The 27,390-nt window shown below is 34.6% G+C and overlaps 1 protein-coding gene and 1 non-coding gene across 8 annotated transcripts in view; one reads left to right on the plus strand and one right to left on the minus strand.

The window, feature by feature from the left end:
- Positions 1-27,390, minus strand: part of TBC1D32 (TBC1 domain family member 32) — a 185,340-nt gene that overhangs the window by 153,473 nt on the left and 4,477 nt on the right. For 5 of the 7 annotated variants that reach the window (XR_003793726.1, XM_029224009.1, XM_029224008.1 and 2 more), the window contains 4 exons: positions 22,209-22,370; positions 14,287-14,464; positions 3,565-3,633; positions 1,549-1,674 (listed from right to left, as the gene is read on the minus strand). Coding sequence is in view for 6 of the 7 variants with exons in the window: in XM_029224009.1 (XP_029079842.1) it covers positions 1,549-1,674; positions 3,565-3,633; positions 14,287-14,464; positions 22,209-22,370 (535 nt within the window). In the remaining variant the exon portion in view is untranslated. The remainder of the gene's footprint in view (positions 1-1,548; positions 1,675-3,564; positions 3,634-14,286; positions 14,465-22,208; positions 22,371-27,390) is intronic. The other 2 variants (XM_029224011.1, XM_029224010.1) reach the window with 2 other exon arrangements.
- Positions 15,847-15,919, plus strand: TRNAW-CCA. Its single transcript has one exon. It is a non-coding gene; the product is annotated as a tRNA-Trp (tRNA).

Genomic DNA, 27,390 nt, shown 5'->3' on the forward strand with positions numbered 1-27,390 from the left:
TACATTGACCCAGTAAGATCTTTACCATGTTTATAAAAGGAATAAAGGAAACCTATTAGACCACTATTATGTCTTTAAGAGGGAAATTTACAATTTCCTGTTAGAATGTCTTGAAATGTTAAAAGATAACCCTGAAATATCTTTCCCCTTTGAAGTTCCTGAATCCTTGAGTTTTTAGAGAAGTCTGCCTCATCCTCTGGGGTTAGTATGGTTGAACTGCATCCAGGTATTGGGTAATTAAACACCATTTTCCCCCTTATAAAAATAACAAACCACTTGTTTCTAAACCACTTCTGTTTACCAGTATATTTTCATTGATGGAAGAGCAATTTTAAGTAGTAAAAAGGTACTGAGTTTTATTTTTATTTGTATTAACTGTTTACTGTCTGTCTCTTCTTCTAAAGTTCTATGAAGGCAAAGGCTTCTGTCTTGCTCAGTGTTCCCAGCATCTGAACTAGAATGATGTACACTGTAGGTATTCAGTGCATATTTGTTGAAGAGCTGGAAAAATTTCTTTTTTACTAATACCTTTAAAAATTCTATATAAAAAAACCTTATCAATTTTAAAGCTAATGTTTTTCTTCACTGACACATCATTTATGAAGAAAAAGACACTTAAAAAAACCTAGTTTGGGGGACTTCCCTGGTTGTCCAGTGGTTAAGACTCTGTGCTCCCAGTGCAGGGGGCCCAGGTTCGATCCCTGGTCTGCGAACTAAGTTCCCACATACCACATCTAAGCCCGCGTGCCGCACTAGAGAAGCCCATGCGCCATAACAAAGACCCAGTGCGGCCAAAACAAATACATATGTACATACATAAAAAACCTAGTTTGTAGTAGTTTGTAGTTAAATGTGATGCTGGAATACAGTCAGGATTTTTTTTAATCCCATATAATTACTGCACTTTTTAATACAATCTTACTTTTCAACATAGTATTTCTGAGAAGTCATATGTGAATCATTTTTTTTATATATATAAAATAACTCTCTACTGACTAACTTTACAGTTTGGGGAATTTTCTACATTAGTTTTATAATTCATCTCAATTATCTTCTAAAGTGTTAGCTTTACAGTTTTCTAACTTTTCTTTTTAAGCAGTTAAGCAATCTCTAACACTTAACTGCACAGGGAAAATGCTTATTAATCCTTTAGAATAAATTGTAATCATTGTAAGTTCAAGTCTTCATATATCATGAATTCTTTCAAAAACACACTCTTTCTTTTAAAATATTTTTCTTAATTCAAAAACATTGACACAGATACTTGGATATCCCCTTACAAGATAAAACAAAATGCATAAACTAACACAGTCTATTATTTGGCAATGAAGTATGACACTGACCAACCATACTTTGAATCTAATCATGACATAGTAAGTTAATTCCTTTAAAAAAAAAATCTTTACAATTCAAAAGCTGGAGCTGAAATTATATTTGCGTTACTATTAAATATTTGAGCTACTATTAAAGAAAATTATATTCCATTTGCTCCTAGAATAGTAGGAAAAAAAACAGGAATTCTTAACACTTCTGTAAGCATTTCCTTACACTAAATACAGGATCAGGATCTGAAAGATACACTGTCAGTTTCTCACAGAGAGTGGTCCAATTTTCACAGTTCAGTACATCAGATGGAGGAGCTGAACATAACGTTTGCAAGGCTTCATATCTCACCTATAATTTTTTAAAAGAATTTTTATTAATACTCAGCCACCAAAATAATAGCAATTCTCCAAATATTTAACAAACATTGAAACGCAGAGTCTGGATAACTGCTCTAAAGAGCCAGTTGAAAATCAGAGGCCCTTTTATAAAACAATTCTTGATAATTCATTTTTTAAACTGTTAAGCAGAGAAACTAGTGTTTTAATTTTTGCTTTACATAAAATAACCTAACTATATTAGGAGATTCTAGGTCACACATCTAAGGGGAAGAGGAGAAGGGATGGTAGCCACATCTGAATCACCAGAATAAGGTATTCCAGTGTCTCCTCCATAGACTTTCCTCACTTGAACAGACCCCATACGTGGTCCTACAGTTTGAGGACTCTAATTCTAAAACACTGCCCAGTTATGTCCCTGGTGAAGCATTCCCATTCTAGGATATATGAACAATTCTCACAAAGCAATTAATTTGAACTTCTTTGCCGCTACACCATATTTTCTGACCTTCTAACCACTGAGATAGGGGAAAAAAAGTGATTCAGCAATGTGATGCAAAATTGAATTTCTGAATTTTCACAGAAATCTTATTAAGCATTCTTCTCAAAATTCAATCAGAATTCACTCAGGACAGTATGACCCAAGGGACAGCAGTGGCAAATAGCTCTACTCCAATCATAAGTGGAGTAAAGCTTCTCCCCCACTCACTCTCCAACTAGTGAGTAATAACACACTGATTCCAACCTGTTCCTCAAAATTTGGTTGTTCCTCAGCTGAAATAACTGAAACCTAGTGAGGGGGAAAAAAAATGAAGAGTCAAAGAGCTAAGACCTTAGGACACCAAGCACTCTGAATGTGTCAAGGTGTCAGTTTTCAGGGTGTCAAGTTTTAGGTGAAACAAATAGAATATACATGTGTTTAAAATGTCTATATATTCATATGAAAAACTCTTAAATACAATTTTATTTGGGATAGGCATTAGGGGGACTATGAAGAGAGTTTAAAAACAGTAAGTAAATTTCTCCTTTTCAGTTAATTTTTAGGACAAAACTCCATTAACAATTTACTATTTGCAGAAGTAGAACAAAGACTTCTGAACAAGTATAGATTTCCAAATAATCCACTTAAACTAAAGTCAATAATATTGTTATCATATAAAGTCCGGTCCCATTGCCAATCTGTCGAAACATTTACTAAAACCTAGAAAATAAATCAGAATGTGAAATGCTGAGAGGAAAAAAAAAAAATCAGTGGGAGTAAATCATAGCTATTCACTTAATTTAAAATGAAAAGTTGAAGAAAAACAACGTATTTCGAAAACGAGACCAAATGGCAAGATATAACAGATGTCTGAGGTACTTCAAAAATCCTATAATTTTCTATTTCAAGTGAAACAGACTGACTTTCAAATGAAATAAAACTTCATAACAGTAATTTATACAATTATTACAATATAAAGAGGCTTAATTCAATAAAATTGCTTTTTAAAAATATTTCCTAATAAATGAACATGTGTCAAAGTTGCTCACGTTTTCCAGAAGTAGAAAGAGGATTAAATGAAGATATTTTCTTCAAAGAAATCACTAAAATATCACATACAAAGCAACAGTGAAGGAACAGTTTGGGAGAAACTGCTCATAAATTCATCCCTTGAAAATTGAAACTAGAAATAAAAATTTCCTCTTACAAACTGTGAGAACTCTCTAAGGAGAGCCTCTCTTACTCTGTGACTTTTCATTTCAAGACTAGAAAGTCTAGCAGGGATATCAGTCTAGAACTGCCATGATATTAAATTACTATCTTCAAGAGAAATAATCCAGCTGCTACTAATTATAATCTATTTTACTTATATATATATATCTATATCTCTGACTGAACTTAACAGTTTTCCTTTAAACTTACCTCTTTAGGTTGCCCAGGATCCAACTGGTCTAAAATTAACTGTAATTTTCCTTGACAAAATTTATAACTCTGTAACACAATTAACAGAACGTTAATTCCTTCATTCACTTAGTAGACTTTTAGAAGTATTGTTATAAATGATTTTTCATATAACTCCAAGCACAAAACAAATTCTGAAACAAGAGAAGGGGATGATCTATTTTGATTTAGTGGCAAACTTAGAATTTTTGTATCCCAAGGCATTTAAATGAGAACTTAATGTCCCAGTAGGACAGTGTACTTTCATGTATATGAGGTTATCATTTGCTGAGCAAATGCAACATATAGAACATTATAAGACTCAAAAGATATAAAGCTAAAAATCTTTTGTACCCAGGAATCTGAGATGTATGAAACAAAGGTAAAACAACAAACAAGTAAGAAGGCACTGATGGTACCCTAAGCATAGCTATGATGCTGCTTGAACTTTTCTGTTCCTTTTCTTCCCTGTGCTTCTCCTTAAACTTTCTCCATGTCTCCTCTTAGGTGAAGAATTCCTAAAGTAAAAACTTCTATCTAGAAAAAAGTTTATAGTAGACCATAAGCTGTTTTAGAAAAGGAATCTTTTTCTTGCCAAAGCAATTTAAATAATACCTTAAATAACCACCTAAAAATAAAAGCTGCCATTATTATGTAACAAGCCTCGTACTACCTCAATTCACAATGACTCTGAAGTATGAGAAATATGAAAACCAAGTCACCCAGCAATCAGAACTCAGATTCCCATCTTCATTAGAGACCCTCTTCTCTTCACTGTCTATACTCTCTTGAGGTGTTCTCATCTAGTTCTTAAATACATCAATGACTAAAATTTATCAGTCACTTCATCTCCAAGGTAACATATAATTTTCCTTTCAACACTTCCCCTGGATGTTTAATAAGCACCTCAAACTTAACATATCCAAAATAAAATTCTTGATTTTTTTATTCCAAACCTGCTCCTCCCTCAAACTTCCCCATCTTGGTAAATAGTTCTACCATCCATCCATATTTTGTCTTAAGTCAAAAATAGGAGGCAATCTTGACTCCTTGCTTCCTCTCATTTCCTACATCCAATGCCATGACAACTCCCAAGTTTCACATATCATAACTCTAACTACCCATTGCCACTTCACTGCTAAAACCTTAGTTGACACCATCATCGACTCTAGACTACTTAAATTCATCCTAACTTGTCTCCCTGCTTCTGCTCTTAATCTCATCCTACTCTACCCCATCATCCATTCTCTAGCAATAGACAAAGCTTCTCAAAATTATAGATCAAGTCTCTTTATCTCCCTTACTTCAACCCCACAAAAAGACTTCCCGCTTTACTCAGAATAAAATATAAAAGTTTGACTTACACGATCTGGCCCCCGCCTATCTAACTTTCTCTCATACCACTCTGCCCTCTGCCATGTAGGTTTCAGTCATGCTGACCTTTTTTCCCCCATCTGTGGAAGATGCCATGCCCACTCTAGCCTAAGAACCTTTGCCATTGCCACTCCTGCTGCCTGGCAATTCTATTCTTCTAGAGCTTTGCATGGCTGCCTTCCAATCACTTAGTGTTTTTGATCTTTTTGGTCTTTTTCACTATAGTATCCTCAATACCTGAAACAGTGCTGGATACAGAGTCGGCACTCAATATACATTTGTTAAACTCGAGAATGATTCCATAGCCAGTCTTCCTACCATGTTACATTGTCTCTAACAATACAGGGTACATATTGTCACTTGATAACAAACCCAAAACAGCCTGATATTTCAGATCCTTCAACATAAGTTTTCTTAAAAAGCCTTAAAATGTCCTCAGTTTTACTCCTTTCTAAAGGTATATAGTTCACTGAGCATATACCCAGAGAAAACCATCATTCAAAAAGACACATGCACCCCAGTGTTCATTGCAGCACTATTTACAATAGCCAGGTCATGGAAGCAACCTAAATGCCCATCGACAGATGAATGGATAAAGAAGATGTGGTACATTTATACAATGGAATATTACTCAGCATAAAAAGGAACGAAACTGGGTCATTTGTAGAGACGTGGATGGACCTAGAGACTGTCATACAGAGTGAAGTAAGTCAGAAAGAGAAAAACAAATATCATATATTAACGCATACATGTGGAATCTAGAAAAATGGTATAGATGAACCAGTTTGCAAGGCAGAAATAGAGACACAGATGTAGAGAACAAACGTATGGACACCAAGCGGGGAAAGTGGGGGTCGGGGGGAGGAGGTGGTAGGATGATTTGAGAGATTGGGACTGACATACGTACATTAACGTGCATAAAATAGAACCTGCTGTATATAAAAAAAATTAAGTTAAAAAATAAAGTATTTAGTTCAACTGCTGAAGTCTGTATATACTACTTTTTAAAATTAGAAGTACTGTATATTAAATAACAGAGCTTTAATTTTGAGTTTTCGTTATACAACAATTAAAATACTAAAATGTATGAGTGGTAACTACTAAATAAAATGTAAGTATATATAAGTGCAGCTTGTCTTGTCTAATGGGAAAAAAGTATAGACAACACAGGATATCTTACATAGTATACATATACAAACATTAAGATATATGTTGTGTGTATATAGATATAAGTATATATGTCCATATGTGTATACAGTATGTATATAAGTATATAAAGTACATATACACACTCATTCTACTGCTAATTACACAAGCTCTTTTCTTTAGCCTGGCCCTTTCGCCTCTTGTAAAATTGATTTCTTCTGGTCCTCCCACTTCCACTATCATGACTTTTATCAGATTATCATCTATGTCTAAAATGTCCTGCCATCCAACTCATCAGCAAATAAGAATATCAAGGACATGAATTTTAATCAGACGGAAGATTAAGCCAGGTTTTAAAATTCTAACTAGCTATGTGTCCCTGGAATCTTTAACTCCATCCGCAGTTTTCACATCCACTTCCTAGCATCACCGTAAGAATTAAACGAGAACAAATGTAAAGTCTTTTTGCTTTATCATTATTAAATTTTAAAATTTGAAGTAAATCTCAAATTTACTTCAACCAGGAAATTTTCTATCTGAAAATAGAAAACTGAGTCCCCCCTACCTACTGCCTATTCAAGATCTATAAATATAATTCATTGATTTCAGATTTCCATTCAGCTTCTTTTCTAAAAGAGAAGTCACGTTCTACAACAGCCCTGGTAAATGCAGGGTCAGATACTGTTTGAACATTTGCAACTACAGGAGTTCTTATTTGGTGAAACAATCAATATTATGTCAAGTAGCAGTCAAAAAAGATAATACTTAGATCTTAAAATTCATTTGCTTAAATACTCCCCCTAACAAAGACTTTTTTTTTTTATCTCTTTATGATCAATACCTCAGGCAAGCAACCCTTACTTTGAAAATGTCTTTGCTTTTCACTTCACAAAAATGATCGCAACTAATCAGCATGATGATCCCTCAACTTCCCTCCTCTTACTCTCAACATTATTCTGTGGTGAACAGTTAACCACCAAATCCAAAGATCTTTTCTTAGTCCTTATCTTATTTGACTTCCCTCTAGCCTTCATCCCCCCTTAACCTCCTACCCAGTGCAATATGGTTTGGTACCCTTTCTAACCCATTCTTCCATTTCTGTCTGCCCTCTGAAATGCGTTTCCTAAGATCTTGCTTACTTAGATGGCTTAAGTAGCAACATCTCTGCACAAATGACTCACGTTGTTATCCCCAACATTTCTACCAAATGAATCCTGCATGTTCAACTACCTGCTACACCACTGGGATACCTTACTGGTGTCTCAAATTCAATATGTATACCCAACAACAACAACAAAAAAGAATAAAAGAAGAACCCACCACATTCTTCTCCACATCTAATTCCTCCCTAATTCCAGATTTGGTTCATAACATCATAGTCTCCCAGCTACTTTGGCTTTAAAAAAAAACATAACTAGACCTTTAACTTCTACTTCCACTTTGCACTACTCTCTCCAAAACATATCAAAAATCAAGCTCAATGATCCTACTTCTGCAATAATTTCACATCAGTCTCTATTCCTACAAAGCCTCCTCAGTTCAGGTCCTCATTACTTTTTACTTAACTACCATGATAGCCTTCTAACTTATCTCCCTACATCCACTTTCTCCCCTTCCCATGCCCTTCTGTATACAACTGTTAGGTAAGTCTGACACACATTTTCCTGTTAAGAAACCTAAAATGATTTCTCTCAAATTACGAAACAATTAAATTTAGCTTTTGAATGCATTCATCTATTTCTCAAATATTTATTCGGCATCTACTATGTGTCAGACACCTACTATGTTACCAGGCACTATGATTTTATAGCTAGAAACAATAAATAATGATTAAGATATAATCCTTACCCTTACTCCATAAACTGCCCTTAATCTAACCTTCCAATTTACTCCCTGCAAACTCTGTCCTAACCCTTCACATAAACTACTCAGAGCTTCCCAGATATGCCACATTCTTTGTTGATGCAGAAATTTTCAACTTTCCCTTGTCTGAAATACTTTCCTCTATAGCTCTTGGATATTCTTGGTTATAAGGGCTCGTCTTTGAATTCCCATGACACATTACTTCTACTTGCAACTTGGTTATTTATGTACATATCCTATCTCTTTACTCTCAAGTAAGCTCCTTGAAAAAATAATGTATATCTGATTCATCTTTGCAATTTTATAGTGCCTGGCACAAGATATTGTACACAGCATATGCCCAGTACATATCTGTTGGTTGAATATGTATCCAAACAGTTGAAGTCCCTTAATTTTACCATGTTTGCCTTTCCTCTCAGGTAATAATGCATATTAGAAAAGCATAGCCTTTAGTAGTTATCTGATTGGAGTAGCCTCATTAATATGCTTACTACCCTATAAGATTCCTTTGTCTTCTTAAACATAGTACAAATTACTCTTAAAATGTTACTTAAGCAATGAAATACATACTACACTAGAAATGAGAATAAGTCTAACACCTACCTTAAAGGTTACCTATATAGGTTTTTAACATTTCTGTGTGTTATTGTGTATCACTGGATGGACAAATTTCCATTGCAACTAACTATAATAATTTATTGATACTTAACTGGAACATGTAGATAACATGTTCCACTGACTACAACAGAGTTAGAAATATTTAGAACAGCTGAAATTGTTAGATTAAAAATTCCTGAGGGGAGCAGTGTCTGCCAACTTGATTGGTAAAGCAACACAAGAGACCTGTTGCTGATATCAATATAAGTAGATAATTCCAAAAGGAAAACATTTTTAGACATATTTACATGTGTGAGAGTATAAACCAAGCAAATAATTTCTGAACAAATACTACAGGGAAAAGAGCAAGAAGTAGAATAGGTTGATAATCTAAGATGGATTTTGGTCCTACTTTATGATCATAAGGATCCTAATTAAAGGTCTTCAGATGCTAAAATAAGATTTGTATACATTTCTGTAAAATTCAGTATACCTAAAGATAGCGAACATAAGATGCATTCTGTAACTTTTGTTGTTTTAAAGAGATATATTCACTTTATTACAATATATATTGGAGAATATTCACATTAGTCAGTAACTACACTTTAAGTTCAAAAATCATACCACCCTCAAATTACTCTAGAAATCTCTATTTTAAATATTTGGTTTGTAAACTACATAAACCATTGAAATACAACTAGTCAAAGAAAGATAACTATTACTGTTGTTCAAAGAGCTATGGGAAATAAAATATATAAATATTAAACCTAATGATTCTTTAGGCTTTAGTATGTGTAATATGTGTAACTGTACAATGATTTCTTTCCTGTTCTTACAAAAGAAAAAGAACCACCACCCAGTGATGATGACAATGATAACAGCAAACATTTATATAAGAGCTTAATATGAGCCAAGTACTGTTCAAAATGCTTTACATATATTAAATCTGCAAGGCAACATTATAAGAGTAAATACTATTACTATCTCCTCTATAACAGTTAAGAAAATTGAGGCACTGAAAGAGGTTAAGAAGACAAAGCCCACAGCTCATCAATGGCACAGCCAGAGTTTGACTTGTTTCCAAGATTCAGAATGAGTTAGCTTCATGCAGAGTAGTTTTTTTTAATTGTAGTGCATCTAAAACTTCTTAAAATTATGAGCCCGGGCTTCCCTGGTGGCGCAGTGGTTGAGAGTCCGCCTGCTGATGCAGGGGACATGGGTTCGTGCCCCTGTCCAGGAAGATCCCACATGCCGCGGAGCGGCTGGGCCCGTGAGCCATGGCCGCTGAGCCTGCGTGTCCGGAGCCTGTGCTCCGCAACGGGAGAGGCCACAACAGTGAGAGGCCCGCGTGCCGCAAAAAAAAAATTATGAGCCCACCCTTCATTAAGCCTTAAATACAGAACAAAGTTATTAATTCAAAACAAAAATAAGGTTTTAAAAATATTTTCAAATGATAAAGTTCTTAATTTCCTAGATGTTTAAATAATGTTTTAACAAAAAAAGAACTTCTGCACTTTTCTTTAAAAGTGCTACCATTGAGAAATAACAAAAATCTATTAATATTTAAAAGTATAAAGAAACTTAGGTATTCATAAAGATATTAGCATTGTTAATCAGAGAAATTAGTTTTTCTGGTGTCAAATTGTCTCAAGACATTACTATTAAACCAGCAAGCAAAGAAAGCTCACACCTGCACCTACCCAGTTCTTCTCCCAAACAAGCCCCCTGCCTCAAGCTTAACTCTAGGCAGCTGCATTATCAAGACTACCGTGTTTTTTTCCCTACTCTCAGGTGCCTTTCCCTTTCCCTTCTACATTTTTAGGACTTTAGGTTCCTATCTTTTTCTGTTTATAAGACAAATAATAATAATAAAAGTCTTATCAATTAAGGGTAACTCGAGATGGAGGAACTTCTGAATAGTAGTTTGGGCTGTGGCTATCCTACTGTTCTGGCCGATGCTGCTGAACAAGAGATGAGAATCTTGTAATTCCTCAGCAGTAGTATGACATCCTCAAAAGCAGAATTCCTCACCAAAAAGAGCATTGTAAAAACTTTAAAGATTTTAGGAGAGGCCAGAAAAGGGGTTGAACTCAAGATATTCTAAGATTTGAGAAGTTAGGGTAAAACGTAAATTAGAGTGGTTGATAGCACAGCACATACTCAGAGACAGGGGAAAGGCCTCAAACCCGATAAAAGGAAAAAGCTACTCAAGAAAAGTCTTACTGGAAGAATTCAAAACCTAGCAACAAGATGGAATTCAAATTGTTCCCAGGAGGCAGTTCAAACACAAAGCTTCTTTTCCAGGAAGTAAATAACAGAAAAGATCCTGGCCTTCAGGTGAACAAGTAGCAACAATGGCAAGATATTAGTTTCCTCACTGCTACTGTAACAAGTTACCATAAACTTAGTGACTTAAAGAAACACAAATTTATTATCTTACAGTTCTAGAGGTTAGAATACATCGGCAGCCACTCTGACACCTACTTCAGCCTGCACAGCACCTTCTCTGCCTCTGACCCGCCTGAGTCTCTCTTATAAGGACGCTTGTGATTACATTAGGCTCACCTGGATAATCCAGAATAATCTCCCCATCTGAAGATCCTTAAATTAATCACACTAACAAAGTCCCTTGGCCCATGTACGGTAACAGGTTCATAGGTTCTGGGTATTAAGACATGGATGTCTTTGAAAGGGCTGTTATTCTGCCTGCTATAGGTACCAAAGGATGGGTGGGCTTCAGGGGGAGGTTACCATGAAAGTAAAGAAACAGTAAATTCCTTAAATAGGTTCACATCATGAAAGAACAGCTGGTGACTGTTATCCTAAACTCACCTTCTCCATACAAAGGGTACATCTTGGGGTTCCCTTAGAACGTAATAAAATATCAATAGTTTGCACACTACCAAAAAGCATAATGTAATGCCTGTGCCATATTACAACTGAATACTGTCAGGGAAGAGAAAGAAAAGCTGCAAGAGGAAAGGATATTAATTTTGAAAGCTTAATTAGAGGTAATCCTCTAATCTTCCAGCAGTAGAAAATGACCCATAGAAGCTCAGTTAGAAACCATACAGGACTAGAGCTGGGAAATTTTCTATTTGAGTATGTCTCTCAATGGTATCCATTTCAGCATATCCTTCAAGAAATAGCAACAATAATAAAAGCTAACATGTACAGAGCAGCAGCAATTATTAAATCAGTTAATCTTCTCAACAGCAGGATGAGGTAAGTGGTATTATCATTCCCACTTTAAAATGAAAAACACTACGGCAGGGAAGTTAAGACACTTGTCTAAGGTCACACAGCTAGTAAGTGGTAGAACAAAGATTTGAACCCAAGAAGTCTCCAGGTAGTGCAGCACAGAACAAAGAGAACAGACTATCAAGGGTAAGAGACCAGGCTTAAATTCACAGTGGAATCCTAAGGAGCAACACAAGTTTTACCTATTATTATAAGCCTTGCTTTTTCCTGTAAAGTAGGCTGGTAACACCTATAGTGAATATAAAGCCAAGCAAAGAGACCAACATATGGCAGCAATCTCAATAACAGATATCTAATATTATTATTTTTATCTCTCTAGCATTATTTTGCAGACTTTTTCCAGGTTTAATCACAGTGCCAATGCTTTCGGTGAATGCTCTGCTCACAACTATAGTAAAAATCAGCCAACTTTATTCTTTAATATGCTCAAACTTACACAAACAGTCTCCAAGGCAGTAATGTCCAAAGTTTTTCAATACTGGGTCAGAAATCCATATACAATCAGGATGCAATGTTTAAAATAGCAATGAAATAAAGCCTACTCTATTCACAAAATACAAGTGTTCTAATATCAAAACAGCAGCATCAAAATTGTTTACTGAATGCTATTCATAGAACAATTCAGTTTTTTTAAAGCTCAATGCAAGTAACATCAATTTTGAAGGCATCAATAATAACATCGATATTTAATGGAATGAATGATATATTTTCAGGGATCCTTTCAATTCTGAACCTATTAATTCAGCCTCTCTTCGGTCAGTTACATGCAAGAGAGTCTTTTTTCACTAAACAAAAGCATACCCAAACATCTTAGAGTTTGGCCACACTGAAAGAGCTTTCAGGACAGGTCTGGCATTCATCTGCTTTTTTCCGAAGGCCCAGGGATCCCACACCTTGTTGGTGGGCATACTTCACTTTCAATTCAATTAGTCGCTTCTGACACAAAGTCATATTCATAAGGCAGGCACTTGAAAATGCAGATATACCCTGTGGACATTCCAAAGGAAGCCATATAAACTCAGAGCATGATCCTTCTCAAGAATCAAAACAAAATAAAAAACAAGAATATCTTCTGAAAGTATGACTCCATTTCTACCAATGCTGTGAATTTCTTCAAAAATCTATGATTCTATGACTGGAAATAAGTTGGTGCTTAGCTAGCACCTCTTAACTGCCAGCTACTCAATCAATCCTATTGAGATCTGAATACTTGTACTTCTTAGAACAAATTAACAGTGCTCCACTTTTTTTCTCTTGTGGTTCGATTTCAGTGTATACACATGGTTCATCAAATAACTAAGAAAGTATAATCTTATGATCCCTCAGAGTCCTAAAGTTGGGTTTTCTGTGTCTTTCATTTCCAGAAAGTCCTTGATCTGAAGAAGCAGTTCAGTAAACCTACTGAATAAGCCATCTGATTGTATTAAGCTGAACTAAAATCTCTACAGCCCAGCTTCTTCCAAAGAGTACATCAACAAGGGATGATTAAGAGCCAAAACATGAAGAAAATTCACAATCTTTGTCACTTCCTTCCTCACATCAGATAACTAACCTGACTTGTAAAATTTAAAACTCAGCACAATATCTCCTGCTAAATGATGCAGTGATAACTTTTACATTCTGCTTTGACTAATTCCAAAACCATTTTTCCTTCAAAAGTGCAGTCTCAACTGTGACTAATACACACACGTATTTCAGGTTTCACCCAAACTCCACAAATCCCTTTTTGCTATACGTTTAGGATCTACGTTATAGTTATGTCCCTATGTTAGAACTAATTAGGTGAAAATGTTTCACTAAAAATATCAGGTAGGATTCACACGAAGGTCAAACAGATTCCATTTGGCTTGAAATTTTCTATGTGGAACTTCATGGTGCATGCATGGGCTCTACTCTATCTAGTTTCCTTTGTCTTCTATTAGGACTAATCTAGACATTGTTCTTTCCCTTAGCTCTGCTGAAGCCAAAAGACAAGGATTCCAATAACCTGGAAAGATAAAATATAAAACCTCAAATCTTTTGACATTAAAAAAAACTTAATGTGTTAAAACTAACAATTCACAGCAACCTTCACAGAAGATAAATAAGGGAAATGTTTTATCTCCATATTTCATCTATAATGTAGTTAAAATTTGATTAATAAGGATTAATTGGGAATAAGATCTTTAACTAAAGTCTAAGCAGATTTGTTTCAAGTGTTATTATTTTTAATCCAAAATCCACTAGTTTATTTCCTTACCTCATTAATAACTGTTCAGATATAATTCACTGAACATGTAATTCTAGAAGATGTTATTTCATGGACTAAATCTTTAATATTAGATTATGTTATTGTTTGTTATCCTTCTGAATCTTAAAACTAAAAGTTTTAAGTGGAAAAAAGTCTAGCTAATAAAGAATGTATTGAAGGTAATGATTATTAAACACCATTTCAAGACATAAATGCAAAACTAAACAACATACCTGACTGAATGACGAATCACTATCAGAGCAATTGTCTGTGCAGTAACTACTGCTTTTCTCCTTTTGGATTTTTTTCTGCCTTTCTTGACTTTGCATTTCATCTTCTTCAAACTTGTTGATCATAGAATCCACCACTATCATCATGATGTTCTTCAGGGAATGCATCATTTCTTTGTATCTTTAATTCAAAGCAATCTTTGTAAGAGAACGGCTATTAGCACAGATTAAAACATTCAACTAAATTAAACTACCTGATTATTTTTTTCTTGTAAAGTCCCTTTAACAAACAATTCTAAAGAGAAAAGACAGTTTTTCTGAAAGAATAAATGGCACAACAGAATTCACACAACAGGAAAAAAAATTAATAGGGAATCTAAAATGTGTTATTTCCCAAGTTTTTCCATCTGGTTACATGAACCAAGGCAGTAAAATTAAAAGAATCCAAGGCAAGATGTTCCAATGGCATAGATTCCAGTTATTAGTAACAAAGTCAACTATTAATATCAAACTACCAAAACCCAGCCTACTTTACACATCACTTTTATTCCTTTTTTAATTTCTCTTTCTCTATCCTCCCTTCCTCTATTTTCTTTGCTTCCCTTCTCTCCTGCCTATAATTTATATGTATAGACATCCATCACCACAATTGAGACCTAAATAAGTATTAAGAGATCAGTGGGTCCTTTCAAACAGAGGCTAGAGAACCCATTGTCAGAGATGTTAAGAAAAGGATTCCTGAAATTAGTAGAAGTTTGAACTGGATAATTTCTAAGATCCCTTTCAGCTCTAGCGGGTCTAAAAATATATATATTTTAAAAACTTATAATAAATTTCTCCATTTATTAAGTGCAAACTCTCAAGCATCCATACTAACATTAGACTGAGATCCTCCAAAACCCTACAAATAGAATTTTAGAGCTAGATGGAAACAAAAATAATCTAGTCAACCCTTTATTTTTCAAATGAGGAATATGAGATGTGAACTATTGAAATTTCTATATTTAAAATAAAAAGGCATAAAGATTTAAATAAACATAGTGAATAAAGTACTAAATTTGGAATCAGAAAACCTGGATTAGAAACCTGACTACTTTACGTACAAGCTCTGTCATTATAAATAAGTCTATTTTTCCTCAACTACATATGAGATAAAAAGAATACAATCTAGGAGCACTCTTCTATTTACTAGATGGGATGCTGCCCAATTTATAAATTACTGAATAAAGCCATTTAGATCTTCAAATTAAAAAAAAATACAATCTAGCTGATCTAGTTCACATAGCCATAGCAAGAAATAAATGAGAATATATATCTGAAAGTTCTTTGTAAATATAAAGCATGATAATATGTATGTTTATTGTTTATCATTATAACACTGGAAATACACTAGAAAATAAGCACAGAGACTTCCCTTTCTTTATATTTCTGGTTTATGCATCATATTAACTACATAAATCAGAGAAAGGATACTTTTCTCATAGAAGTAATAAAATCATGCTGGGGGATTTGGCTAAAAATAGTGGACTGAGTTTTTAAAGTTTAAAGAAATTTTTTGGGACTTCCCTGGTGGTCCAGTGGTTAAGACTCCATGCTCCCAATGCAGGGGGCCCAGGTTCAATCCCTGGTCAGGGAACTAAGATTCCACATACCACAACTACTGAGCTTGCATGCTCTAGAATCCATGCACCACAACTAGAGAGCCCACGTGCCACAACTAAAGAAGCCCATGCACTGCAACGAAGACCCAGAGCAGCCAAAATAAATTACTTAATTTAAAAAATAAAAACAAAATGAACTTTAAAGAAATTTTTAAATATATTTTAAATTATATATTATATACATTGTTATTAAATATATGTGATTTCTATATGTAATTTAAAACACATTATATATTTAATATTATTTAACAATATATAATTTATATATTATATAACTATAAGTAAATTGAATATAATACATATAGCTGTATATGTACATATTTTTAAAGTCCCAGAAATTATGAGAAAACACAAAAATATTAAAAGAAAATTAGAATAGATTAGGAATGATACAGAGGGAAAACACATACAGAAAAGAACCGCTATAGAGGTGAGAAACAGTCCAGGGAAAATTCAAGTTTACAGTAAAGGGATATAAAGAGCAAGAAGGGTAACACAACATTGTTAATCAACTATAATCCAATATAAAATAAAAATTTTTTTTTAAAAAGCAAGAAGGAATTGAATCCTAATACACTCATTAGACTAACTGGTGAAGTACATATAGGAACCGAGTGAGGAGGCCCCAGCTTCCTCCTCTACACATTCTGAGCACCAAGAAACAGGGAAGTATAATGATGCCCCAGTAGCAATCAATAGCTATCCACCAGAGCTGCTCTCCCCTTCCACAGTAATTGGATTATAGCTGGGAATAGGAGTAAACTACACTCCCCAGACTCTGTTCCAGTTAGGTATAGCCATGTGAAGAACATAAACTCCTGTCCCCTTAAAATTTACAATACAGTGATTTAATAAAGGAATATAAAAGTAAATCTCAGGGGGAAGGGTGGGGGGAAGGGACAGTTAGGCAGTTTGGGATTGACATGTACACACTGCTATATTTTAAATGGATAACCAACAAGGATCTACTGTATATACAGGGAACTCTGCTCAATATTATGTAACAACCTAAATGGGGAAAGAATTTGAAAAAGAATAGATACATGTATATGTATAACTGAATCACTTTGCTGTACACCTGAAACTATCACAACATTGCTAATCAACTATACTCCAGTATAAAATAAAAAGTTTAAAAAAATGTAAATCTCAATGATTTACAGGATAAGAGTAAGGGTAATTAAAATCCATAGAAAATCTGTAAGTTTCATTTTAGAAATACTTCCTCCAGAAAACATAAATTTCTTGAAAACACAAACATTAATTCTTCTGCAAGAAATATCAGCAAACGAGCTAAAGGTAGATAAAAGAATAATACTTAAAAAAACAAAAAACTAGAGAGTAAGGCCCTGAATATCAAGAGTTAAATAAACTAGAACTCAGTAGCAAGTGCAGATTTGAAAAAGCCAAGGATCGAATATGGACACCATTGAGAAGATTCCTTCATACTCCAAGAAGTTAAAATAAGAAAAAGCTCTAAGAGGTAGTGAAAAAACCCATACCAATTAACAATGAAAATACACATTGTGAGTACTTCCACTTATATATATGAGAATGTATGACAGATGCTACAAATGAGCTGTTTCATGTACAAACCACTATTTAAAAAATAAATATCAAAATGTGTAATTAGGAAAGCAATTTGAATTATTACAGTAAAAATGTTTTTAATAAATGTACTGTTGACACATTAGCCCTAAGTAGTTTCTAAAGAATCACACACAAAAAAAGAAAGAAAATAATACTCTGTACAACTTAAAATCCTTCATCCATGATTCACAAAGCAGAAGACATTCATTAAGACATTTAAAATCTTTTTGAGGTAATTATTGTTGTATTAATTTTTACACATGAATGAACTAAAACAGAAGAAAATTAAATGTCTTACCCAGAGACAAAAAGTAATTTCCTAACAATCCCATGTAAAACTTTGCTTTTAGCATTAAAAAGCTTTCATTTTCTGACTAATGAAGAGTTTTAGTCCCCCTTTTAGAATAAGCTTAATGATACTGTCAGAAATAGACTACTAATTATAATAAAGTAGTCCCTCCTTATCTAGGGTTTCGCTTTCCACAGTTTCAGTCACCCACAGTCAACCGTGGTCTGAAAATATTAAATGGAAAATTGCAGAAATAAACAATTCATAAGATTTAAATTGTCTGCTGTTCTGAGTAGGTGATGAAATCTAGAGCCATCCAGCTGCCCAGCATGCGAATCACCCCTTTATTCAGTCCCACCTATTAGTCACTTAGCAGCCATCTGGCTTATTAGATCTACTGGTCAAGGTATCCCAGTGATTGTGGTCAAGCCATCCTAATTTTACTTAACAATGGACCCAAATCGCAAAGAGTAGTGATGTTAGCAATTCAGATATTCTCTTACTATGCCTAATTTATAAATTAAACTTTACCATAGTTATGTCTGTACAGGAAAACACATAGGATTTAGTACTATCCATGGTTTTAAGTATCCACTGGGGTCTTAGAATGTATCCCCCTGTAGGAAAGCAGGGATACTGTATTATCCAAAGATGGAAGTGGCTCTAGTTTTGTTTTTTCATCAAATCAGTAAATAAGAAATCTTGATCTCCATGGCTTTTAACTTAATATATATTGTGGTTAGAACTTGCTAAATTTATAAATAGCTGCACATTGTCACTTTGTTCATAACATGTTTAAACAATCAGTTGTCACAAGGGGAAAGAGGTCTCATCCAACATCATAAAGAAATGTTTAACAATTTCAAAATAAATCAAATATAATTTTTGAAATATAATAGGTAATATAAGCTCAGGTATATATTTCAATTTTTCTACTACTTGAAAGAGGGGCTATATCTCAAGCTTCAGCACCTGCCTTCAAACTGCAATAGGAAGCAACCATGATGGTCCAGCATGGAGAGAAACCAGATGCCAAAGGCACTTAAAAACATCACATAAATCCAAGTCCACAGTCTAGAATTAACAAAGCAAATGTCATGTGTCCAAATCATCACCAAAAATAAATTTTGGGGATCCAAATTTTTAAAGTTTTACTGTGCATAAAAATTATGCAAAATTTTTATCAGAATAAAAAATCATTGCAATCTAGCTTCAAAAAGCAATTTTTAACATTAGATAACATTAATATGCTACCTACCCTAAGAATTAGAAACTAGAGCTACACTAATAAGTATGAATTAAGAAGAAAATAGAAATTTATGCTCTCTACTTGCCCATTCTGCCCTTTATAGCCCTAAAGAGTCTTCTGTTATGTTACATTTCATGCGGGGCAAGAGGGGATGGGGGGTGGAGAACCAGACCTTCAATCATCAATCATATGCCAGTGTTGAAAGATAATTAAAGTGAGAAATACCTAAGTAGCTGAGTTTAAACATGAGAAGAAAATTTCAAATCTTCTTTCATCTCAATTACTGCTCTGTATTAAATTGTTTTCTGAGTGAGAGTCAGGCATTTTGTCATGCTATCTCACTGCTCAAGAACTCAGAGTGGCTGAGACCTAAAAAGAGTGAAGAAGCATTAGGAACAAGACAAGGATGTCCCCTCTCCCCATTGATTTTCAACATCCTACTGGAAGTCCTAATTAATGCAATAAGACAAGAAAAGGAAATAAAAGGCAAACAGATTGGGAAGGAAGAATAAACTGTTCGCAGAAGACATAATCATCTATGCAGAAAATCTGAAAGAAGTAACCAAAGAACTCCTAGGACAACTAAGTGATTATAGCAAGGTTGCAGGATACAAGGTTAATATACAGAAGTCAATCACTCTCCCACATACCAGCAATGGACAAGTGGAATTTGGAATTAAAAACATAATACCATTTATATCAGCACCCTCCAAAATTAAACACTTAGGTATAAATCTAACAAATATATACAAGATTTATATAAGGAAAACTATAAAACTCTATAGAAAGAAATTAAAGAAGAACTAAATAAATAGAGAGACAGTCCATGTTCAAGGATTAAGAAGACTCAATTCTTCTCAACTTGATCTACAAATTCAACACAATCTAAATCAAAATCCCAGGAAGCATTTTGTAGATATCAACAAAATTATTCTAAAGTTTATATGGAGAGACAAAAAACCCAGAATACCCAGCACACTACTGCAGGAGAAGAACAAAGTTAGAGGACTGACACTACCCAACTTCAAGACTTACTATAAACCTACAGTAATCAAGACAGTGTGGTATCGGCCAAAGAAAAGACAAATAGATCTGTGGAACAGAATAGAGAGCCCAGAAATACCCTTAAATATAGTCAACTGATCTTTGACAAAGAAGCAAAGGCAATATAATGGAACAAAGATAGTGTTTTCAACAAATGGTGCTGAAACAACTGGACATCAACATGCAAAAAAAATGAATCTATATATGTACCTTATACCTGCACAAAAATTAACTCAGACTGGATCACAGACCTTAATATAAAATGCAAAACTATATACCTACTAGAAAATAACATAGGAGAAAATGTAGACGACCTTGGATTTGGCATGACATGAAAGATACTTCATTAAAATTTAAAATTTCTGATCTGCAAAAGACACTGTTAAGAGAATGAAAAGACAAGCCACAGACTAGGAGAAAATATTTGCAAAAGACATACCTGACAAAGGACTGTTATCCAAAACAAACAAAAACTCTTAAAACTTAACAATAAGAAAACAACATGATTAAAAAATGACCCAAAGTTCTTAACAGATAACCTCACCGAAGAAGATAAACAGATGACAAATAAGCATATGAAAAGATGCTCCACATCATCTGTCATTAGGGAAATGCAAACTAAAACAACAATGATATACCATTACACACCTATTAGAATAGCCAAAATCTGGAATACTGACAACATCAAATTCTGACAAGTAAGTGGAACAAGAACTTTCATATATTGTTAATGAAAATGCAAAATGGTACAGCCACTTTGGAAGACAACTGGGCAATTTCTTACAAAACTAAACGCAATCTTACAATGTGACCCAATCATGCTCCTAAAAACCCGCACACGATGTTTATAGCAGCTGTATTCATAACTGCCAAAACTTGGAAGCAAGCAAGATGTCTGATACATTCAAACAATCGAATTTATTCAGGGCTAGAAAGAAATGAACTATCAAGCCATGAAAAGTTTCCATGGAAGAAACTTAAATGTTTTTTTAATTGAAGTGTAGTTGATTTACAATGTTTCAGGCATACAACAAAGTGATTCAGTTATACATATATATGTACATATATATATATTCTTTTTCAGATTCTTTTCCACTATAGGTTATTACAAGACATTGAATATAATTCCCTGTGCTACTTAAATGCATTTTATTAAGTAAAAGAACCCAATCTGAAATGCTACATACTGTATAGTATGTATGACATATGTCATACTGTATGACATTCTGGAAAAGGCAAAACTATGGAGACAGTAAAAAGATCAGTGATTGCCAGGGGTAGGGAGGGGGAAGGATGAACAAGCAGAGCACAGAGGATTTTAGGGCAGTGAAACTACTCTATATGATATTATAATGGTGAAAACATGTCATTATAAATTTGTCCAAAACCACAGAATGCACAACGCCAAGAGTAAGCTATAATGTAAACTATGGACTCTGGGTAATAAAGATGTGTCAATGTAGGTTCCTTAATTGAAACAAATGTCCCATAAGCTGTGTAGTGCGGCCCCTCCCCCTCAAAAAAAAATTTGTACCACTCTGGTGCAGAATGTTGATAATGGGGACGTCTATATATGTGTAGTAGCAGGAGGTATATGGGAAATCTCTGTACCTTCTGCTCAGTTTTGCTGTGAGCCAAAAATTGCTCTAAAAATAAAGTCTATTTTAAAAAAGTGAAAAGTGAAGGAGTAAGTGACACAAATATTTAGGGAAAGGACATTCTAGGTAGCAGAAGCAACATAAATACAAAGAACCCTGAGGGAGGACTTTGCTTGGCTTGTTTGAGAAAAAACAAGACCAGTGTGGCTGGAGCAGTAGAAGAGGGAAAATGATAAGAAATCAGGTAGGAGAGGGAGCAGAAGGCTCATGGTGGGCCTTGTAGGTGACAGAAGAAACTCTGGATTTTATTTTGAATGAGATGAGAAGCCTTCAGAGAGTGTTGCGTGGAAGAGTGGCATGATCTGAATCACTGGTTTAAAGAATCATTCTGGCTGCTATGAGGTGAAAAGACGGTAGGGGACATGGGTTAAGGGTGCTTTCAAGGAACGCTGTTGAGAGAAAAATTACTTTAAAATATTACTGTGCATACTCACTCTTTAGATTCCTGAGTTGTTTTAGTAACATGCTGTACCACTGTGTCATAGCCAAATTCCTCACCCTGATTCTGATCAGATGTCCATTTTTCTATTTCTTCTTCAATCATAGACCCCAAAGTATTACATATATACTGTCTAAGGTATTTCACAAATTCATAGCTGAAACAAACATTTAAAAAATAAATGCAGTAAATATCATGAACTCACTTATCAACCATACCCAGAAAAAATGTTAGCACAGAAAGATTTGTAACATATAATCAGATTTCTTACCTTAAACCAGGATTAAATTAGTCATTCATCCCAAATCATATAGCTAATCTAGAATTTTGTTGTTTTTTTCTGAGACACTTGGAAAAGATCACATTTAAAGATGATGACAGTAGACAGCAAATTTCGGGACCAGCACAAACTTTAGGGGGTTAGGAGTCTTTTCACACTTCTTTTTTATGCTCATATCTTTTACGTGTGATGCTTAATGGTAGGGAAAGCAGTTGTTAAAGATTTTCACAATTGTTCAAGCTGATGAAGAAAACCACACTAGATAACAGTAATTATAAAAGAGTAAATAGGAAAAGGTTAAGCTCCAATCGTCAAGAGTTTTTTGTACATTTGTAAATCGTGTTCATTTTGAACTGACCTAAATTCCACCTAATCAGCTTTTGTCTGACTATGTTCACAAGAAGTCGCTCAGACAGTTCAATACATTGGACCTTCTTCTTCATACTGTCAGGTTGATGCTAACATTAAAATCCATTTGCAAACTCAGACAATAAGCAAATATGAGAGGGCAAGAGTTCCAAAAGTGGATAATTATATTATGAAACATGTTTACTGAAAATAAAGAGCAACGATTATAATTAATATCACGATTTACAAAGGTTTAAAAAGTTTTTGTGGCCTCTTAAATAACAAAGATAATTTAGGATGGGCCATTTTTGTAAATGCCACTATGTTCAAGACTTGTAGTTTGAATATATCACTGTATAAGAGCCTTGCATATATGCAGTACAGGAGATCAAGGAGAGCCTGAATAATTTTCTTCACATAATTATAAGTCCATCATGGTATCCAGCATACAGTCTTCAGTTTAATATTTATTAAATGATTGTATGTCCTCTAAAGAACAGCCACCTTTTACCCAGGTAGCCAAAGGATCTCATTTTCAATTTTAACTGCTTTTGATTTGGATTTCCTGCCCTGCCCATTTCTCCTCAACTCTGAACCCATTGCTGCTTCCTGGAATCTCCATGGCTGCTTCAGTAATGTAAGTGGCAGGCCTGCCATAGACGATGCAGGCTCCAAAAGTCAAGTAGAGATACTTGACATGAAACCATGTAGTATTATAGAAAAGGTACAGGCTCAGAGTCAAAACGGCCTGAATGTCAGCTCCAGCTCTACCACTCTAGCTGGAGTGGCCTGGGACAAGTCTGTTTTTCCATCTGTAACTTGGAAATGATCATGTCTGCTTCATTCCACTATTTTAAATTCAGGAGGCAATAGACAAGAAACTTAATCATTATAAACAACAAAATTAAGAAGGATATTCTCTACTCCGACAGTGTCAACTTCAGACTCAACACAAACAGGTGATTCCTTTAGTTCAGCCAAAATGTCTCCCCAGAATCTAGACCTATACAGGCATACCTCGTTTTATTGCACTTTATTGTGCTTCACAGATATTGGGAGTTTTTAACAAACCGAAGGTTTGTGCCAACCTTGCATCAGACCAAGTCTATCAGCACCAACAGCATTTACTCACTTTGTGTCTCTGTGTCGCATTTTGGTAATTCTCACAATATTTCAAACTTTTTCATTATTATTATATTTGTTACAGTAATCTGTGATCAGTGATCTTTGATGTTACTACTACAGCTTGCTGAAGGCTCAGATGACGGTTAGCATTTTTAGCAATCAAGCATTTCTTAATTACGGTATGTACTTTTTTTTACATAATGTTATTGCACACTTAATAGACTACAGTATGGTGTAAACACAGCTTTTATATGCACTGGGAAACCCCCCAAAAAATCATGTGACTCGCTTTATTGTAATATTTGCTTCATTGCAGTGGTCTGGAACCAAACACGCAATATCTCTGAGGTATGCCTATATATTAACTACCTACTGGACAAGGCTACTTTATGTTTTTTTCACCATATCAATCAGCAGAGTCAATACCAAATTTATCATCCTACCCATCCGCTCACAAACCACGTTCTCTTCTGACATATATCTTTGTTAATGGTACCATCCTTCAATCAGATACCTGTGTATAGCCTCAAACAATCTTCTCTATTACACCTCAGATCTAATTAGTTACCAAGCTCTGTAATTCTGTAAATTCTTGCTCCACAACTTCTCTTTCCTTTCCCACTGCCATCAGACTAATGTTCACAGCTTCATAACTTTAGCTAAACAATTGCAAGGGCTCTCTTAGGTCATACTATAAATCAGTGGTTCTTAAAGTATAACATGGGGTTTCCCTAGTGGCACAGTGGTTATGAATAAGCCTACCAAATTCAGGGGACACGGGTTCGAGCCCTGGTCCGGGAAGATCCCATATGCGGTGAAGCAACTAAGCCCATGCGCCACAACTACTGAGCTTGCGCTCTAGAGCCCATAAGCCACAACTACTGAGCCCACATGCCACAACAAGTGAAGCCTGCGCGCCTAGAGCCCGTGCTCCACAATAAGAGAAGCCACCACAATGAGAAGCTGCACACTGCAACAAAGAGTAGCCCCTGCTCACCGCAACTAGAGAGAGCCCTCGTGCAGCAACGAAGACCCAACACAGCCAAAAATAAATAAATTTTTTTAAAAAGTATAACATGGATAAGAATCACCTGAAGGGCTTATTAAAACACAGATTGCTGGGCCCCTCTCTCAGAGGTCCAATTCAGGTATACTGTGGGCCCAAGAATTTACATTTCTAACAAGTTCCCAGGTGATGCTGACGCTGATGCCAATGCTGCTGGTCCTAGTACCATAACCTGAGAAGCACTGATCTAGATACAGATTCTGTATTCAGATAGCTTTTAAACTAGCCTAAGTGTCTTAGGCTCTCTGATCAGCAGATTCCTACAATGCTGTGTTAGTTTCTGGTGTACTGCAAAATGATTCAGTTATACATATACATGTATATTCTCTTCCATTAGAGTTTATATATTATAATTTATTAGATCCATCCATTTTAAATGTTGACTTTTTTGTTTAGGGTATTTCTAAACCAAATCTTTGCATATTCTATACAAAACGGTGAAAACTTACACAGCCAAGATATCATAAAGGTATCACTGCTTTCTTTGAAATGACTTTGTAAATGGAAAGGATCCAGATAACCCTTTCAGCCCAGTGTGATCTCACAGCCAGTCTCTTACTACTGGGAAAGAGAAGAGAACAGTGAATGTGGAAGAAAGTGAAGAGAGAGACGAAAAGTCCCTAAAAATAATTCTGATCTTCTTCACAATCCTGCCCAAGGCTAGTCAATCAGACACATCAGTTTTCTTTGGCATCTCTGAGATATTCAGTGAGAAATGGAAGGTGGGGCAAGCCCGAGTTATTTCCCTGAAATTGAAAGAAGAGCCTTTCTGAGGATGAATCCCGCCATCAACACCTACTATGGAATGGCAGTATTACCCTAGTCTCTTAGTTTCATCAGCCTTATCTCTGTGCCACAAATCAGACAATTAGGAGAAACGAATATTTAACTGAGAAATATAACTCTTGTGTTTGCTTTGTTTAAAGCCCAATCTGTAAGTAACAAAAATGATATTTTCATAACAAAGGCAGTAAGAAAATATAATGCAAGCCCATTAACAAAATGTATTCAAGAAAGTTAAGACAATATCATTCTAAAATAAAAGACATATTTTTAAAATCCCCACTATTTAGCATCAGATGTAAATAACAAATATGCTGGGAACATTTTAAAATCTGTTTTTGGGAACTTAAGTAACCACACACTTTTTTTTTTAATGACATCACTTTGACCTATGACCACAATAACATCTCCCTGAAGACCCCATTCAAAATGCTTTAAAGTTTTGGTTCATTTGCCAAGTTAAATTAACCCAAGGACCCCAAGTCTGAATCTTGCCTTAATGGGTTACTGCTCTTTTCAAATCAATCTTTTAAGAAAAAAAGATCTCTTGAGAGGTCAGGTCCTCTATCATGGGAGGACTACCAGGCTGCCTATGACCTTAGGATGCTCTACTGACTCACTGATCATTGGAAAACTCTGAGAGTCTCCAATCCCAAATTAGTGAAAATAGTCATTTCTTCAAGTGGGCGCTTCTACTCTGTGTGTAAGAGTAATCCACGTCTTCAAATTCCCATCCGATAATTCATTTTGTGTTGGTTCTTTTACCATCTGAATTCATGGCAATACCCAAAAAAATCCTAGAAGTAAAATACACAGCAATGTGTCTGATCATTCTGCTTTACTTCTGACAAATATGAAATTTTTCACATTTACACAGGAAAATTTTATTAAGTTGAGTAAAAGAACATTCACTGTTTTCCATTCTTCTTTCCTCACCTTTATTACCTATGAAAATTTAAGGATTTTTTTCCCATGATGAACTTCTGACATGTTCAAATGTTGATATCAAAATATACAGAGATTACTATTACAGTATAAGGACAAAAAAAATCTAATACAAGTTTGTTTGAGGAAATCATCCTCCTAGGTATTTAAAAAAGAACTTTTTCAATAATATACAGAAAAATGATCAGTAATGATATGTTTTAAAAAGATAACTTATTAAGTTATGAATTATAATGCTGATATTTGGAATCCTTAAAATGGATTATATTTCAGGATTATAGGACTTATTATATGATAAACTTAACTTTATATATATTAGTGTATAAAAAGCTATGTTAAAAAAAAAGAATGAGTATTTTATACTACCTACAATCTTTTAGGTCAAAGAATAAGCCTCTGAATCATGATAAACAGTTACTAAATGCATTCATTAATTATGGAAGCATACATATAATTCTTAGTAATTTCTTCTATGCAGGGATAACACTTTACATAATGGATGTTTTCTTGAAGTTAAACATACTAAAGTTCACTAATATACTAGAGTTCACTAATTAAACATACTAGAGAGTTCACTAATTTAGAAAGTCACTGGTAGATTCTTCTGTAAAAAAAAAAAAAAAAAAAAAA

This window comes from Monodon monoceros, unplaced genomic scaffold, assembly GCF_005190385.1.
Source record: "Monodon monoceros isolate NGI ecotype Baffin Bay Population unplaced genomic scaffold, NGI_Narwhal_1 Super_Scaffold_15, whole genome shotgun sequence".
Classification (NCBI taxonomy): domain Eukaryota; kingdom Metazoa; phylum Chordata; class Mammalia; order Artiodactyla; family Monodontidae; genus Monodon; species Monodon monoceros.